This window comes from Hipposideros armiger, unplaced genomic scaffold (genome assembly GCF_001890085.2).
Source record: "Hipposideros armiger isolate ML-2016 unplaced genomic scaffold, ASM189008v1 scaffold_640, whole genome shotgun sequence".
NCBI classification, from domain to species: Eukaryota; Metazoa; Chordata; class Mammalia; order Chiroptera; family Hipposideridae; genus Hipposideros; species Hipposideros armiger.
Genome location: NW_017731990.1, coordinates 317129 through 335021, shown reverse-complemented (window position 1 = coordinate 335021; position 17893 = coordinate 317129). Strand labels below are relative to the sequence as shown.

Genomic DNA, 17893 nt, shown 5'->3' with positions numbered 1-17893 from the left:
TAACAGCTGCCGTTTATTGAATGTTTACTGCCTGATGGGCATTGTTCTTAGAGGCTCTCATGGACTAACTTATTTCATCATTTTAATGTTACATATGAGGAAACTGAGGCACGGATGAGGTTAAGGACAGTGCCCAAGGTCACACAGCAAGTGAGGGGCTGAGTCAGGATTCCCACACAGGTGATCTGTTTTCAGCAGCCCCTAGAAAGAGCCTGTTCAGGGCTTCCATGGGGGGAGGGGAGGTGGAGGGCAGGGTAGCTCCTGAAGGATGGGGACTATGTCCTGCTCCTCACTGTCTCCCAGGGCCCCACCTGTCTGGAAGATTCGGTTGGCCTCGACTAGCATGGTGTAGAGTGGAGAGACAAAGCTGTGGGTTCTAACAAGCTGCTCGTGCCCAGGAATTTGCAAACTTTCTCCTCACAGGCCCATGACGTGAATGCCTTCAAGCCCTTTCCTAGCTCTGGACCCACTCGACTCCAGCCACAGTCTCCAACTGCAAGCACCTACCTGCCCTCAGGTGGGCCTTGCCTGGGTGTATCCAGGTCCCCAGACAGGGAGCTGGCTCCGTCCTGTCCTACCAGGAAAGGGCAGCCCAGGCCAGTCCCAGGCCTGCTGATGCAGTCACCCAGCTTTGGGTGGGCTCCTTCCCTTGGATCCCAGCTGCCTCCTGAACCCTTCCATGGAGGGAAACCACCAACCCACACACTTCTGCGGGTTTTAAGGCTGAGCCTCAGGGAGAAGAGGACTACCAGTCTGGAGGCCCTTACTTCCGGGCCTCCCACACCCCCTGGTGGATTAACAGAGCTGTGCCGCCCAGGCCTGCACTACCATTTGAGTACACCCTTCCCTCCGCTCTCCTCCCCTCCATCCTCTCTCCTTCTCTGGCCTCTATTCATTCACCCTGACTGCACGTCCAGTGGGTGTCAAGATGGGGATATTGTGCCCTGTGACTATGACACTGTTCCTGCCCCAAGATGCTCCCCATTCATTCATTTGACCCCCTCACTCGATCAATAAAACATTTATGGAGCTCCTACTCTCTGCCAGGCTCTCCTCTAGGCCCCAGGGACACCATCTCTGCCCTCAGGGGGTTTACAGTCTAACTGACATTCAGCCTGGTTCACAGGCAGTTACAATAGAGTAGGGGAAGCACAGGTGCTAGAGAAGAGTCCAGCGGAGGAGACAGACAGGTGTGAGGACAGCTGCACTGACTCTGGGCAGTGTGTGTGTGTGCAGGGGCGGCAGGAGATGGGTCTTCCGAGTGACATCTGGGCTGGGCTTGGATGGTTGTGTAGGATCTCTCTGGGTGCAGGAAATGGGTTTTGGAGCGGGGTGGGGCAGGGAGAAAAGAATGTCCTCTGCAGAGAGGACAGAGCGAGCGAGCACACAAAGTACCGGCATGTTTAGGGAGCTACAAATAGTCTTCTGCGGTAGGCGTGTGTGGTTAGTGGGAAGAGGGCATCAGGAGAGTGGACAGGGCCTTGCAAGCTGTGGAAGGGGGTTCGGTCTTTTCCTGCCGCCTGTGAGGAGGCACTGAAGGTTTTAAGAAACAGAATGATACGACCACATTTGCATTTTAGGAAAGGACCACGAGACTAGGCCACTAGACCAATGGGGTGTGAAGAAGAGCCCGCGGCTGATGATATAGCGCCTATATCCCAGCTATGTGACACTTGGCAGGCCACTTCACTTCTCCAAGCCACAGACACCGCATCCATCAAAGAGGGGCATTGATACCCAGCCTGCAGAGCTGTTGAGTGGACGAAATGAGATAATGTGTAGGAAGTGCCTACTACATTTCCTGACACATAGTAGATCCTCGGTAAATTGTAATTTTTTAAGCCGAAAGGCCTACTCAGAAGGCTACTGCTAGTGATTGCCTAGGCAAAGATGGAGGGCCTGAATTCAACCGTGACTGTGGATGGGAGGAGACACCAAGAGTTATTTCAGACTGTTGACTTTTGGGATGAGGTTGGGTATGGGTTTTGTTTTTCAAATAAACCTCTTGGAGTTCATCTCTGCCTTCTGTCCTCAGGTTCTGCCCTGTGGCTCACCTCCCCCGGCCCCTCGGGGCCTTTCAGGACAGCAGCCCTTCGAAGCCTCTATTTCCCTCAGCCTGTGGGGCCAGTGGGATATAATGTACATGGAGAAACTGAGGAGGCTGAGGGTGCAGGGGTGCCCAGCTGGTCCCACTCTGCCCCAGCCCACCTGGAAAGCCCCAGTGAGCTCACGTCTGCAGTAACCCCACTGCTCATAACCAGAATGATGAGACAAACCTGGAAGCCAGGCACAGGTGAGAAGTGATGGGTGTCTCCTCAGGAATGTGCTGCCCAATTAAAACTGCCTCCCAGATGCTGGGACTTCTCCCTTGGGCCATGCTGGCCAGCCTTCAGGCTGCATCATTCTGCAAGCATTTCTTGAGGGCCTACTATGTACCGGGTGTCGAGTCGGGTGCTGGGGAGACAAGGAGGAATAATAGCCACACTGGAGAGTACAGTCCATCTGTCCCAGACACATTTTCAGGAGCAGATTATCAGAAAGCCTCAAGGGTTCTGCTGGTTAAGCCCCAAACCCCTTTACACTCCCCACCGACCCAAAGCCCTGTCTTTTGCCCCCACAGGCCCCAGCCCTCAGCTTCTTTCCGTTCCTTTCAAAGCATCCACAGCCCTCAATTTTTCTCTGGCCTCCTCTTCTTCTTAAGCTGGTGTGAATCAGGCTGCGGCCTCCTCACCTTGCCTGCTTCTGGGACAGCCTGGGCAACCCTCTGTAACGTCCATCCATAGTACGGACACTAGGTTTACTGTACCCTGTCCTTGGCAGGGTTCCAGCAGAGGCTACCAAGTGAGGCAACACTCATGTGACTAAACGATGGGCTCAGTCCCCAGATTCCCCAAGTGAATTCCCTGTCAGAAGTGAGTCCTCAGACAAGAAAACTGAACTGGAAGACAGGCCTCAGATAGGCAAGGAGCCTCCCTCTCTTTCAGGACATGTGCCCAAGGGCAGACATTACAAGAAGATAGAAACCTAAGTGTGGTCTACATGGTTAAAGCAGTCAGAATGCTTGTGTGAAAATCCAGGCTTTCCCCTTTACTAGCTCTGTGTATCTTTTAGGATAGCATCCCATTGTGAGAGAGACAACCAAAACCCCACAATTTTGAGGGGGTGGTTATTTTTCTCATATAATGAGAAGTCAGAAGATAGACAGTCCANCACACACACACACACACACACACACACACACACACACGCACGCGCGCGCGCATGCTCACACCAACCACACCTAGCCCACCAAGGAGGGCACACCTGGTACACTTGGCAAACACTTGGGCACACACCCGGCTTGGGAACATCCCCACAGTCCTGGGTGCCCTTGGCATGTATCAGGCAGGGCCGGAAGCTCCCTCTAAGCATGCATCCATCCCAGATCAGCTCCCGGCTGCTCCTGCTCCCCCGACCTCCATTGCTTTCCAGTGGACCCCCATCATTTCCTGCCAGGTACTCAGAAAGCAGAACCCTGGGGAGTCAAGAGAGTCAACCAATTCGGGAGGGGAGTACCTGGCCTGCCTTCATGAAGATGGCCGCCTCCTTCTCTGGTGCACTGGGGCACAGGTCTCCAATGTTGGGGCGGTCCCAGCATTTTGTGTGGATTCTGGTTTGACTAAGAAAACAGCCCACGGGGCTATCAAGCCATCTAAATATGATCCTGGTTCTGTCACTTATGGGTTGGGTGGCCTTGGATGAGTTATTTAACCTTTGTGAACCTCAGTTTCCTCATCTGTGAAATGGGAATAATATGGTTATGGTGAAACTCAAAGATGATAATATCTAAGAGACTAAATGCTCTGGAAGACAAACAAGGAAATGACGATCACAAAAGTCAGGATACTGGTTCCCTCTGGGGCAGAGGGATGGGGTTGTGATCCGGGGAGGACACAGGGACTTTTGGGGTACTGGCAGTATTCTATTTCTTGACTTGGCAATAGAAACATGGGTGCTTGATTTATCATTACTTATTGAACTGTACATATGTATTTAGTACATGTACATTATGTTTTATAATAATAAAAAATGCTTTGGAAATTTTCACGTTCAGTATAAATGTAAAATAGTATTAGGAAGTGCAAATTCCCATTTCCCTACCCTCTGAGAAGCTTCTGGGAATCTAAATTTTGCTGTGGTCTGAGTTAGCCGGTGACAAGGATCAGCTAATAAGTAGAGATTTCAGTGATAAATTTAGACCAGTGTTGTTCTCCTTCCTGGGGGAGGCCTAGGAGGTCAGCAGCGTCTAAGGGGTGTGGATTGCTGGGGAGGAGGCCTTGAAGAAAGCTGTCAACCCACTCAAAACTGAGTAGGCTTTCCCTTCCCCTTCCCTGTCCCCCCCACCCCCCGACTCCCACCCCCTGCAAACTGCTAAGAGCTGCAGGCACATCTTCACACCCAGGCTTCCTGGCTGGCGTTTAATGCTCAACCCAGCAAAGCTCCCTGAACCCCAAACGACCTCTTTGCCATACCTGCCCACCACCCCTTAATCCTCAACAGCACAACCCCTTCTTTGGTCCTCAGACAAAGCGCTTTCCTGTTCCACTAGCATCCCACCTTGCTTCTGGAAAGTCAGCCCACCACATCCCAGCCTTTCCTACCCCCAGCTGCTGGCTCCCCTAGACTGTGAGGTACTCCTCTGCCACCTACAGCTCCTGGAGGCTGCAGAGCCTGGTGTATACAAGGGCATCACCCCATTGCCAGCTCTGACTCCAGTGGAGGAAGTCCTCAGGAGAACCAGGCGTAGAGGGCAGGGCCTCCCTGTCCCCAAGGCCTGAGACACCATGCTGGGCCTCAGACCACACGGGCACCAGGCAACCCTCAGAGCTGAGCCCACCCTACCATCAGAGGCCACAGGAATTTCCATGTGGGCCTGGCCAGAAGCACTGCCTGGTGACAGTCCACTCCCTACCCCTACGTCTGACTTGCTCCCTGTCTCTTCCTGACTCGGCTTCTGTTCGACTCCGTGATTGAGTTTCTCTCCCATCCCTGATTTTCTGTGGGTCTCTGTCTCCACAACCCTCCCCAGCCAGCACCGGGGCAGCAGGAGCCTTCCGTCCATCTGCGCGTGGGGTGGTCTATGGGCCTCTGCCCCTGGCTGTCAGCCTGGGCACTGCCTGCTCCTGCTGGGGAGGTCTCCCCACCTCAGGCCCCACCCCCCACCCCCACCCAGGGAGGTGACTAAGGCGAAGATTTCCAAAAAGAGCTTGAGGGCCTCAGCGGCAGAGAACTCAAAGAGAAGAGGAAGCTGATGAAACCTGGGGTGCAAGAGGATGGAACTGCTGTTGTTAGGGGGATGAAGAGCAACTGGAGGACAGGCTGTCTGAGGTATTATGTAATAAGAACTAAGAGGAAGTCAAATTCTAGAGAAAAACAGTGTCTTGGGTGAAATAAAGGTGGGTTTCTGGGATGGGTTCTGATACTCAGTTCTTTTCAGTGTCTAACCTCAATCCTGCCTGTTGTAAAACTAGCTCTTTCACACCTATTTCATTCTTGCACCCTCAGAATCCATATGGAAGCATGTACAAGGGGTGCTTACGCTTATGAGGGGCAATCTCTCCCTTTGGCTTATAAAGCCGCCAGGGTGTCCCCTCCCCACCCCCAACCACCTGATAGTTCCCCCGTCTTTGGCACGACCCGGAGCCAAGCTGTAGGCCATAGCAGCTCCAAGCCATTTAGACAATCTTCCTTTCACAGGCTTATTTATTATCCTTTTCCCACCTCTCCACCTCTTCCCCACCAGCTGCTTAAAATATTTTTCAAACAGAAAAATCCAACCACAGCTGGAAACCAACCCTAAAGTTAGTCCAGAACGTGGGAGCTGCCAGGGAAAATTGCCGGAGTTCAAGCGGGGCTGTGGGAGGAAGGGCCGCAGCCACAGAGACAGCCCCGCTAGCGCTGTAGGGTCTGCAGCGGGGACAGCAGACAAAAGGAGAGGACACGCGGGTCCCAGCATCATTCCACAGATGGTCAGTGAGCACCCGCTCACTGTGGCCAGGTCCTGTGCTGAGACCATGGCAGGAAACAAACTGGTTTAAGTAAAAGAGACTGATCCTGGGCCGGCCGAGTGGCGCGATGGTTAAGAACTGGCTTGGGATGCCAGAGGGCCCCGGTTCGGATCCCACATATGAGGGCCAGTGAGACTGAAAAACAAAATGACAGCAACTTGTCTGTTCCCCTTCCCCCAATTCCCCAATAAAAATCTTAAAAAAAAAAAAAAAGAGAGACTGATCCTCTCCTCAAGGAGTTGCAGGCTTAATAAAGAGACAAGGCACAGACACACACAAGCCCTCCAATGCCAACCGCACACACTTAGAGACTGTTTCCTGTGTGCAGGGTCCTGGCCTAAGCACATCACATGCATGAACTCATTTAGAGCCCTATCAACCCTGTAAGGAAGGTACCATTGTCATCCCCATCTTGTAGAGGAGGGAAGTGAGGCACACAGAAGTTAAGCAACTCTCATACAACTGGTAAATGGTAGAGCCAGCCTCTGGGCCCAGGGAGTCTGTCCAGAACCCACGCTCTCAGCCGCGCTGTGCTATGTCACCTCTGTATGATCACACAAGGATGAGGCAAAATCCCCGGGAGAGAAGCATAAACAGATCAACATGAGAATTCAAAGAAGGGAAAGGTTTCTGGCAGACAACCAGAATCAAGAANACACACACACACACACACACACACACACACACACACACACACACACACACACACACACACACACACTGAAAGGCTTGTGGGGAAATGGTGTCAGGGTCTGAATGACAATTCTTAATGCTTCATGGACACTGAAATGGAGGAACCTTAAGTTGGAAGCAGGGAGACTAGTTACAAAGCCACCGCAGAGTCCAGGTAAGAGAGGCTAGTAATTTAGAAAAAAATAGGGGGGTGGTGGCAATTGAGAGACATGGTGGAATTCAGAGTACGCTTTGGAGGCAGGATTTGCTAGACTTGATGATAAATTGGATGTGAAAGGTGAGGAGGATCAAGGACCACAGTGTTTCAGCAACTAGGAAGGTGGAGGTGAGGTAGGCAAGACTGGAAGGTAACAGGATGAGAATCAAGAGTGCTTGTTGGGACAGGTTAAGTTTAAAACATCTGGGAGACCGCAAACAGAAATACCAAGTGGAAACTGATTCTGGAAGTCAGTGCTCAAAGAGGAGGAACAGGCTAGAGTCAGAAACATGGACTTGCCACCAGGTGGGTGGTGTCTACAGCCATGGAAACGTGGAGAAGCCCAAGCCCAAGTCCAAGGGCACTAGCATTAGAGTCTCTTCGAAGAGGAACCTGCCAAGAAGCCTGAAAAGGATTTGCCAGGGGTCAGGAAGAAAACCAGGAGAGCACCGTGTGGGGAAACAGAGAGGAGAGGGCGTCAGGGTGAGAGTCGGCTGAATTCAAGCTGCTGAGAGAGAGGGTAAGGGAGGCCAAGAAGTGCTCTTCAGGTCTGGTGAATCTACTATGGTGGGGCAGACGGCACACCGCGGGGATGGTGAAGAGGGAAAGTCTGGGGCGGAAGTAGAAGAAGCAAGTGTCTCCCACTCTGGTGAGGAGTGTGGCTGGAAGGGGCCTGGGTCTCGGAGGATGTTTTTAAAGATGAGAGTCAGAGCATGTGCTGATGGGAACGATCTGGGAGGAAGAAGGAGAGTGAAGGTGCAAAAGAGAGGGGTTAACCCTCCCTCAGACACAATGAGGGTGACCCTGACCTTGGACCTAGACCCAGCCCCTCCCCGGGCTGAATGGAAGGGAAATGCCTACAAGGCCGGGTGGAGGAAGCTGGGTGGGGAGGGCCTGCCTGGCTCTGGAAATAGAAAACCGACACTGGTAACTGAATAACTCAAGGAAAGGGGGCAAAGGCACTGGCAGAGTCTGAAGGAGCAAAAATAATCTGTCCCGCTTGGGCAGCGAGGCGGATCGGATGTGGGTGGCAGACAGGCCTGGCCCGTCGTGCCTCAGTCCACAGCACCCCCTCCCTGGCCTACAGGGGTGAGCACTGCTCTTCTCAGTCTTGCTCTGGCCCAGCCAGGAGCAATCGTTCCTGGTAGACAGAGCATCACCAAGTGAAGGTCATGCACTCAGCACCCAGGTCAGTGAGCTTGATTCTCTCTTTCTGCGCCAGACTCCAAGCGAGTGTACCACCCAAACAGACTGAGACAGGGCAGAGCCACACCGAGCCCCAGCCAGGCAGACAAGGCCTGAGCCCAGGGTTCCAGATAGGCTGCCCTGCTGCCCTTCACCCCTCTTGCCACCCATTCTCTGACCACACCCGCTGACCCAATCTTAGCTCACCTCCCACCCCTCCAGGAGGCAAGCCGTGACTGTGCCAGCCTCTCTCGGATCTCCCTCTTTTGAGGACCAGAAGCTCGTGCCACACATCTCCCCCAGCACACATCTCCACACACAGCTAGATGATAGGTTCCTCAGGGGGGATGCCGATCGAACAGCGTCTATGACTTGGTGAGGGGTAGGTTGGTTTCTGAGTGCAGGAGCTACTGAATGAAGACCTGGGCTTTCTCTCTTTTTGCACCTCTGTCATCCCTCACCTTGGGGCCAAGTCTCCCCCACTTCTCTCTGCTTCACCTTCTAGCTCCCCAGGCTCACCTCTAAGGTGGCAAGAAGCAAGAGGCACACCTGCTCACCCAGCGGACAATGCGGGGGGACGGGGTGAGACCCGAAGGGGATGCTCTGCTCTGGGCTCATCCCCCAGATCTACCCCCCACCCCCACCCCCCGCATGCCATCCCGGAGGAAGGAAGGTGCCAGGCTCCAGAGAAGGGGGGTTGGGCCCCTTTCTCTTGAGGAGGAAAGGAAGGTGAGAATCACTGACCTGAGAAGTTTCCATGAACTCTGGCCATGAGGGAGAAAGGCGGGGGAGAGGACAGCAAGGGCCGGGGAGGCAGCAACCTGGCAAAGTGGTTTCCTTGCTGCACTTCTAATTGGATCCTGTGGCAAACAGACATGCTGGACCTGCCCTGAGGAATGAGAAGGGCTGAGAACCACTTGCCACTGGGACATTAGAGGAATGAGTGGTGTTTGGGGTAAGGAGAACCATGGCCCTGGACAACTGGAGGCTGACCCTGGGCGAGGGGAGGCAGCTTACCCTGGACGGACAACTAAGGCTGCACCCATCCCACCCCTTCTGCTCTCTGCTCCATAGACGTGCCATGTGTTTATAGGTAAACTATGTGAGTGTGAGCGAGAAAGGGCTGAGGTTGTTCCTCAGAAGTACCAAGCTCTGTATGCCCCAGCTGCTGACTGAGCCTACCTACCTCCCCTGTCCCCCCTCAATATGTCTCTCCCATGCTGATGGGAACAAAGAGGCCTCAAGTTTCTAGTTGTAAAAATCGGGGAGGAGCAATCAAGAACAAAGATCAAGGCTTCGAATTTTCCATGACACTGATGCAGGGGCGGGGGTGCCATGCCTACCTGGCACAGTTCCCATCCATGCCCTTTGGGAAGCAGGAAGCTGCCATCGGAACACGGGGCAGTGCCAGCCTTACTATCAGCATGATGCCTTCTCCTGGGGCAGCCTTGGCCCATGCAGGCTGTCTGTGCAGAGCCTCCTGAACTCTAGGTCCCTCAAGCCCAATTCCTCCCAGAACTCTGAGATCAGATAGTCTCAAAGGCCAGGAACTCACCCAACAGCACCCCCAAACCTGCAGCACAGCTCAGCGGTCAAGGGTCAGAAGGGAGAAGGGGACCATGGACAGAGGACAGGAGAATAAGGGGTGGACTTTGGGTGGGTGGGGTTGTAGTGGAATCCATGTGCGGGGTGTCGAAGGGGGGCTGGGACTGGGCTGCCTCCCAGGGCACGGCTGACTTCTGAGGAGCCAGCCTCCTTGTATCCCTGCCCCCACACCTTGCACCCTACTCTCTCAGCTTCTGGGAGACTAGGGGAGCCAGGACACAGAGGAGTAAGAACATGATGGTACATCTGTTTAATGGATGTTAACTATTAAAATAAAAGTGAAATAAATCTACACAAACTGACAGGGAAGTTGACAAAGGTATATTAAATGGGGAAAAAAAGTAGATTCTGATACTATTTTGTTAAAAATAATTAAACCTAAAACTACTGCATCTGGATATGTGTATCTAAATATGTATTTGAATGTTCTTAGAAAGAAGTAAGAAGGATAAATGCCACATTGTTAAAAAAAAAGTTACATCTGGGATAATTTGGATTAGAATGAGGGTGGGGAAGTGTGGTTCAGAGTGATTCAAGTGTGTCGGTAGAGCTGGGCACGCACGCGGACATGCCAGGTGAGCACGCGCATGCGCGCGCACACACACACACACACACACACACACACACACACACNTCACAAGGATGTATAAAGTACAGTATGGGAAATATAGTCAATAATATTGTAAAACTATCCAGTCAGGTGAGTACTGGACTTATCAGGAGATCACTTCATAAATTATATAAATGTCTAACCATTATGTTGTACCTGAAGCTAATATAAAATAATATTGAATGTCTACCATAATTTTTTAAAAATAGTCACAGAAATATATAGTACAGCATAGGGAATACAGTCAATAATATTGTAACAACTATGTACAGTGTCAGATGGGTAATAGGCTTATTAGGGTTATCACTTTGTGAAGTATATAAATGTCTAATCGCTGTATTTTGTACACCGGAAACTAACAACAACAGCAACAAAAGTGTCCTCTAACCCCTTATGTGCTTGCCTTCCGTGTGTGTGAGGGCTGGAGAAGGGGGGGGGGGTCCTAAAGCGGGATAAAGGCAGGCTGGGTGTCTTCTGCATCTTTGTACCTTCAGCGTCTACACAGGAGCTATGCTCAAACAATACTTGAGAACGGCTTTTGCCACCGGGGGTTCCTTCCTCTCCCGCAGGAAGAGAGACAGCCCGCTCCGGAAACTTGACTCGAGCCCTTCCCAGCATTTCTGAGGAACGGCGGAGCATCACGCTCTCTCCGCATTCACCTCCCCCAGGGGCGCACAGGGCGCTGCTCTTCCCCCCCCACACTCTGCCGCCCTCTAGCGGCGCCGACTGCTGGGCCGCGCAGAGCGCACGCGCTCCGGCGTCCCCCGGCCAGCTTGTCATTTGGCGCGTGCGCACCGAGAGTGGGCAGCTCCGAGGACCCAAGAGGCAGGTAAACAAGCTGAAGCGGCCAGGTAACTGGGGGTGCGGTCCGGAAAGGAGCTAATCTGGGTTCGCGGCTCGCAGGTCCGGGGATTCTGGGTTTCGCTTCCGACTCTGATGGGCTTGAAGCGTCGCTTTTTGCCAGGGGGCGTGACCTGAGCCCGCCTCCCGCGGCTGGGGGCGGGGCGCCGGGGGGGCGAAGGCTGGGGGAGGATCTCCGAGGCCTGTATTACTTTGGTGTCTGTTGTTTGTTCAGGAGGGTTTTCTTGAGGAGGGCACAGAGTTTGCAAATAGGGGACGGGAAGGGGCGAGGCTGGACCAGCTAGGAGCTGGGGTGCCCTGAGTCCCAGGTAGGATAGGAGCTGGGCAGGTTGGGGGAGGCGGGCTCCTTTCCTCCGGTTGTATGTAGGGGTAGGAGATGCTACAAAATGAAGGCCTGGTAGAAACTGTGCAGGTGTTTGGGAATCACACTTAGGACGGCAATTGCGTCATTTTTGTACTTTCACTTTTGTCATTGTTTCTTCTGGCACAGTGTGGCCACTAACTGCACTCACTTAACTCTGCATGCTAGGACATGACACAGGTGGCATATGCCAGCCATGGGAGCCCAGCATTCCACCTCTGCCCGCCCCCCTTCCTACAAGAGAAAGAAAGATGACAGGGAGGATTTTCTGGATGAGCGGGAGCAGGAAGAAGCTATTGCCCAGTTCCCATATGTGGAGTTCACCGGACGGGACAGTATCACCTGTCTCACGTGCCAAGGGACAGGCTACATTCCAACAGGTAAGAATCTTTGATCATGAAAAGGATTATTCCCATCGAGAATCCCAAGGTACTCGGAGGGCTTCTCCTGTCTCCTATATAGAGCTTTTATTCTAGGCAGTAATATAGTCATATACTGTGCTCTGAACAGGAGCCAGCTTAGCTGACTTGATAAACTTGGGCAGGTTCCACAACTTCTCTTGGTTTTCTTATATTTGAAAGCCTTGCTTTTCTTCACTTCCATTCTTTGGTTGTTTCCTTGGTTTAGAACATTTAGTTTTATTAAAGAGCAAAAATTCAGTCTAGTAAATTTGAAGATCTAATGGGCTATATTGAGCGACTCAGGAATCGAGCAGTATCCCATTTAGAAGCATAGAGCAACCCTGAGAAGCTGCCTTTTATAGGCAGAAACTGTGGGACAAGAAAGTTGTTAGCAAAAGAAAAGAAAGAATTATGTCAGACAAGGGTACTTTTCTGGGTGTGTGTGTCGGGGGGGAGGTGTTGATGGAGAGGCCCACATGACAGATTACCCCGTTGGTACTGACCAGAAAATTCCAGACTGACAGATTAAGATTACAGTCCTGGAGAAGGTTGAAACTGCAGTTATGGGTCAGGTATAAAGTCTAGGTTCACTGTCCTGGGCTTTATTTAGCACAAGTGACCCCATTTGGGACCTGTGGTTTTCTCTTTTAACAGCTTGCTGTATGTGGTAGGATTTGTTGACAGGTACATTTCTTTATTGCTCTCACTCATAAGGCCTAGCACAGCTTTGCCCGGTGTGTGTGTGTGGGGGGGGGGCCAAATTGGGAGCTTTTGTTCAAAGAAGCAGATAATCATTAACCTAAGGTATGAAAAATATATCAAGTGAGGAGAGAAAAACAAATGCTCAGGAGTAGAGCCTGGATTAGGTGCAGGGTTATCTATCACAAAGTTGGCCCTCAGAAAGTCATAACGGTTTAGGTAGAGAGTCACAAAGGTTTAGAGAACTACTCTGAAGACTTCATATTAGGAATAAAGATGTGTGGCCTAGAGAGGTAATGATTTCCCCAGGGTCATGCAGGAAAACCAAAACAAGATCCTAGATTTCTCAACTTCCACATCCCTATCCTGGCAGCTTTGATAGATGTTTTGTAATTTATGGCACTCTCTACAGATTTACTTGTTTCTTGTTCATTAGACCCAAAATGTGAAACTAGTGTCTTAGAAATGTCTAATTCCAGACAAGTTTATGTTATAGCAGGGTGATGTGGGGTGTGGAAAGTACTGCCAACACATAGGACTTATTTTACCAAATAATTGTTTGGCTCTTTTCTAGAGCAAGTAAATGAGTTGGTGGCTTTGATCCCACACAGTGATCAGAGATTGCGCCCTCAGAGAACGTGAGTTACCTGTCTCTCTCCTGTTAATACCTACTTCTGTCCCTAGTCCCTTTTTATATGTATGAATGCCAGCTAACTTTTTGAAAGCTTTTATCTGTTCTTGCCAATTCTTCTATTTCCTCTACTACTATTTGCTTAAGCAGGCTATCTTTGCCCCCATCACTATCTGGGGAAGGAAATTTGAAGCTAGAATCATTCTAAGGGCCAAATGAAGGAATTGAATTGGAAGACATTGGAGAAGGGGGTGGTATCCTGGGAGGTTAGGAAATGTTTCCGTCCACACAGCCCGTCTCTTCATTGCAAACATTGCAAACAGCACTCCAATGGGTTTAAAAGGCTTCTTCCTCTCTACTTATTCTTGCCTGGTCTGTGGTTCCTAGCCCTTTGCATTTTCCTGTCCCTCCCGCCTCTTTCCTGGTTTTGCATTTAATCTTAACTGGTTGGACCTTGATATCTGACTGCTCGAGTCGGTCATGTGCTGTGTCATTTGCAGTAAGCAGTATGTCCTCCTGTCTGTCCTGCTCTGTCTCCTGGCATCTGGTTTGGTGGTTTTCTTCCTGTTTCCACATTCAGTCCTTGTGGATGATGATGGCATCAGAGTGGTGAAAGTCACATTTAATAAGCAGGACTCCCTTGTAATCCTCGCCATCAAGGTAAGATTTAAGGCCTCCTTTCTTGGGTTGTGCACCTGCGAGTCTTGGACCCAAGATACTTACACTGTTTTCTCACTTGCCCTGATGCAGGCCACCCTGAAAATCAGGAACTCCAACTTCTACTCTGTGGCAGTGACCAGCCTGTCCAGCCAGGTTCAGTACATGAACACAGTGGTTGGGTCATATGTGACAACTGACGTCTCCCTCATTCCACCTCGGAGCGAGCAACTGGTATGCTGTCCTTTTAGGATCCCTGCCCCTCAGGCCTGAGAGAAGAGTAGGGGCTGTGGGAATGCCGTAGCCGCATTCCTCTTTTCCTCTCATTCCCACTTGTAGGAACTGATTGATGAGGAAGACCTGATGGGCTCTGTAATTATGAAAAATTAGGAAAAAAGTCAGCTAGAATTTAAGTAATAAGGGAACAAAAGCATTTGTCAAAGAAAGCAATTTGCTACAAATCAAGAAGAGGCAGGATGATAGTCTGAGATCCACTGGCCTCTCAAAAGGGAAGAGGTTGGAAGCATTTGTTAGTGGCTCATAGTCTGTATGAGGGATAATCTTGGGGAAATATTCTGTATGTGATGGAGGGATACTCCGGGTCTTTGGATGCTAACAATAGTACTGTTTCTGTGTCAGTCCTGCTTGGCCACAGACTAACTCTGGTATCTTCTTTTCAGGTGAATTTTACGGTGCAGGCTGAGATGGGAGGACCATTTTCCTATGTGTAGTAAGGACGGTGTTCTCTGTGTGTGTGTTGTCCACTGGATGAAAGGGATGCAGAGTTGTACGCAGTTGTTTGGAGCTCATCCTGCCTTAAGTCCCAGCCTATAGGTTCCCTAGTTCTGGCCATCTTGAGGTTTATTTGGAGGATGTGTTTTTTGGTATGTGACTAAAGTGCTGGAATTTCTAAAAGAACATTAAGCCGCTCAAAACATTTCCAAGCTCTAGCAGTTATATGATGGGTTTGAAAAAAACAAAAAGTGTGGGAAAATGAAAAGGACGCTGGTGACTCCATGTGAGCCATGTCAGCACTTAGGGCAGGAGGGTGGGTGTGGGGAAGGGGAGACACTCCCACAAGGCTGACTGCTTCTCAGTTTGACAGTGTTTGGCAATCTTCTGCTGATGCGCCTTTTTTTTTTAACCAACTGACCGTTTCCATATTTGCTCTTTGGTAGCTTCTTCTGCACATTACCTGATATCCATGTGCACAACATAGTGATCTTCATGAGGTACGTCACTCTCATTCCCTGGCCTTTGCGTGAGCTTGCCACCTCTGCCTGGGAGGTCCTGTGTGACCCAAGGGCAGAGGCACCCAGCTAAAGAGGGGACACCCAGTGTTTTACAGGCACAGATGCCGTGACTCTTGATATAGTGTCCAAATCCCCTTCACAAATCACCAGACTCACAGTGAACAGTTAGGCATATAATTGTCTCCATGAAATGGGGTCTAGTTTTACAGTCCCTGTGGAATCCCAGTAAGATTAGTAAAGAACAGAAAAGCTTTCTCAAGGCCTAAATACTGGCTATTTAGCCAGACTTACATGTACTACTTTCTAGTCACACAAATTCCACATGTCATGGACCCTTGAGAGTATTCCTAGAACTATGACTGTTAAATTTGCAGGTGACCAGTGTCTGCTACATACATTTAAAATATGAGTGTTTAGAGCAAGGTTTCTCAGCTTTGGCACGATTAACATTTGGGGCCAGTCACTTGTAGAGGGCTGTCCGGTACATCGTAGAATGTTTAACAGCATCCCTGGCCTCTACCCACTAGATGCCTGTAACACGCCTCCTTCCTCCTCAGTTGTAACCATCCAAAATGTCTCCAGATATTGCCAAAAAGCCTCCTGTGGGGAAAGGTCTTCCCCAGTTGAGAACCACTTATCTAGAAGGTCACCTTCATGGCACAGCATCTCTGTGGATATAGAGAGAGCCTCTGGCCTTCTGGTTATGTAACCATGGAGATGAGTGTCAAGGACCCGTGGCTATTATTGCCTAAGCTTGCAAGAAATTATTTGGGCAGTTTTCTTATTTCATCTCAAAAATAGAATTCTTGGTGTCTTTTTCCTAGAACTTCAGTGAAGATTTCATACATTGGCCACGTGACCCAGAGCTCCTTGGAGACGCATCACTATGTGGATTGCGGAGCAAATTCCACAGCTGTTTAGAAACTGCTCCTGGTTCTTCTGTGGCAGCACCTCTCAGAAGACAGCATCTGCTCCCAGGGCCTGAGCTCCTTACCTACCCCAGGTGGCAGAAGTAGAGGAGAAGCTACTTCTCCATCCCCAGCAAGCATCCTCCTGCCACTTAGGAAAATGCCTTTCTGCAGCACCATTTATGTCTCTCTGAACCAGCAGAATCACTGCCCAGTGCCCAGCCTATGCCCAGCAAATAGTAGGCACTCAAAGAAGGTTTGAAGAATTTAACTCAGATCTTTTCAGCCGTTCTTGGAGCATTATAAATTGAAAGCATACAGTGGTACTAGGTTATCAAACCATAGAGTGACATGGAGATAGGGCTGTTAGTGCAGCTGCACAGCTATTATCAAGACCTCATCTGCGCAGAAGAGGCAGCAGAGAGGGAACATTTGAATACGTAAAAGAAGAAAGCACAGACCATTCAGTATGTGAAATTTTTTCATCTAAAAACCTAGGAGCTTTAAAAAAAAAGCAAAACTTTTTTTCCTGTAGAAAGTTATAATTGTTTTTATCGAGAGTCTATGTGGGGCTTGATTTACCCTTCATCCATTGGCTGGAACATGGATTGGGGATTTGGTAGAATAATAAATCCTGCTTTTGGTTCATCTGCGTCTCCTTTCTTGCCTGGATGTCTTTGTAGGTGCCTCTGGGGAGCTGTAGAATAGTCGCCTGCTAAGTATGTCAGCACATGAAGGGAAGGGAAGACAAGGAACCCTGATCAGTGCTGTCCCCGGAAGCTCCAGTCACAGAAAGCAGCCTTGCTTCATCCGCCTCTGGTGGTGCCAGGCTGCCCTATTGCTCTTCTAGAACAGAGCACTTAATGCCCCCTGGAGGTTGGAAGGGGTAGAGCAAAGATGCCTGAGGAGTAAGAAGCCGCTGCCTGAGGAGGAATCAGCGTCCTGTGCTGCTGATTAACAGAGCCTGGCTTGAGGTTGAAAGTTTCTTGGGCTGTCTCCGTGCTGTCAGCCATCGAAGAGTGGGCTACCGCCCCACGATGGCAGAGAATCTAATTGGGAAACCTGAACAGTCAGGTTTCAGAACTCAGCTGAGGAAACCCTAACAGCAGCTGCAGGTGCCAGGGGGTTTATATAAGTCTTCATTCCCATAGCTTGACCATAAATATTTACTTAATGATTTTGACACTGAATCTTTATTTCAGTCTAAATTTTGTGACTATTTGGCTGCCATTGATCATGACTGAGTAACCCAGAAGCTGAGGGTTGAAAGCTGAGTTTCAGCGTTACACTGGATCCTTTAATGGTCTCTGTGAACACGACAGTGATGACTGTTCTGTGTATTGATGATGAAACACGACTTGTATGGAAGCAAATGGACACCATTTCTCAGAACATGCCTTAGACACATGAAGATGTCCACATTGCTACGTTTTCAGTTTTCCCATTTTCCAAATAGCCTCTAGCATATTTTTCATGCAATTTTGAAAAAGCTACTCATATTGGTACTTAAGTTTTAATAACTTTTGTCACTGCCTCAAGAGCATTTCTTGCTTCTCAGTATCACCTTAAATCCAGCTGTGATATTCAAATGAAAGCACTTGTTTTAAACATACAGCAGTAAGTCTGACCTCATAATGCTATGACTTCTCATACCTATTGATATTAGCATCTCAAACTTCACTTTGGGATGTTCTGCATAGTTGTGTCATGCTATCTGTCAATTATTGAGTAAATGCATGGAATTGCTCTCAGCAACGTCAAAATGGGGAAGTGGCTGGCTCAGGTA

The 17893-nt window shown here is 50.0% G+C and overlaps 1 protein-coding gene across 4 annotated transcripts; it reads left to right on the top strand.

The window, feature by feature from the left end:
* Nucleotides 1-11070: 11070 nt before the first annotated feature.
* On the top strand, nucleotides 11071-16755 carry TMEM106C (transmembrane protein 106C). 4 transcript variants are annotated; one of them, XM_019625825.1, is made up of 8 exons: nucleotides 11071-11165; nucleotides 11727-11938; nucleotides 13233-13296; nucleotides 13790-13949; nucleotides 14040-14180; nucleotides 14627-14676; nucleotides 15125-15178; nucleotides 16024-16755. In XM_019625825.1, the coding sequence occupies exons 2-8, from the start codon at nucleotides 11746-11748 to the stop codon at nucleotides 16118-16120; spliced, it is 759 nt and encodes a 252-aa protein (XP_019481370.1). In that variant the 5' UTR covers nucleotides 11071-11165; nucleotides 11727-11745; the 3' UTR covers nucleotides 16121-16755. The 4 variants fall into 4 exon arrangements, with proteins under 4 accessions (XP_019481370.1, XP_019481368.1, XP_019481371.1 ...); XM_019625823.1 differs by having other exon boundaries at nucleotides 11082-11187; XM_019625826.1 differs by lacking the exon at nucleotides 11071-11165 and adding an exon at nucleotides 11192-11239.
* The last annotated feature ends 1138 nt before the right edge of the window (nucleotides 16756-17893 follow it).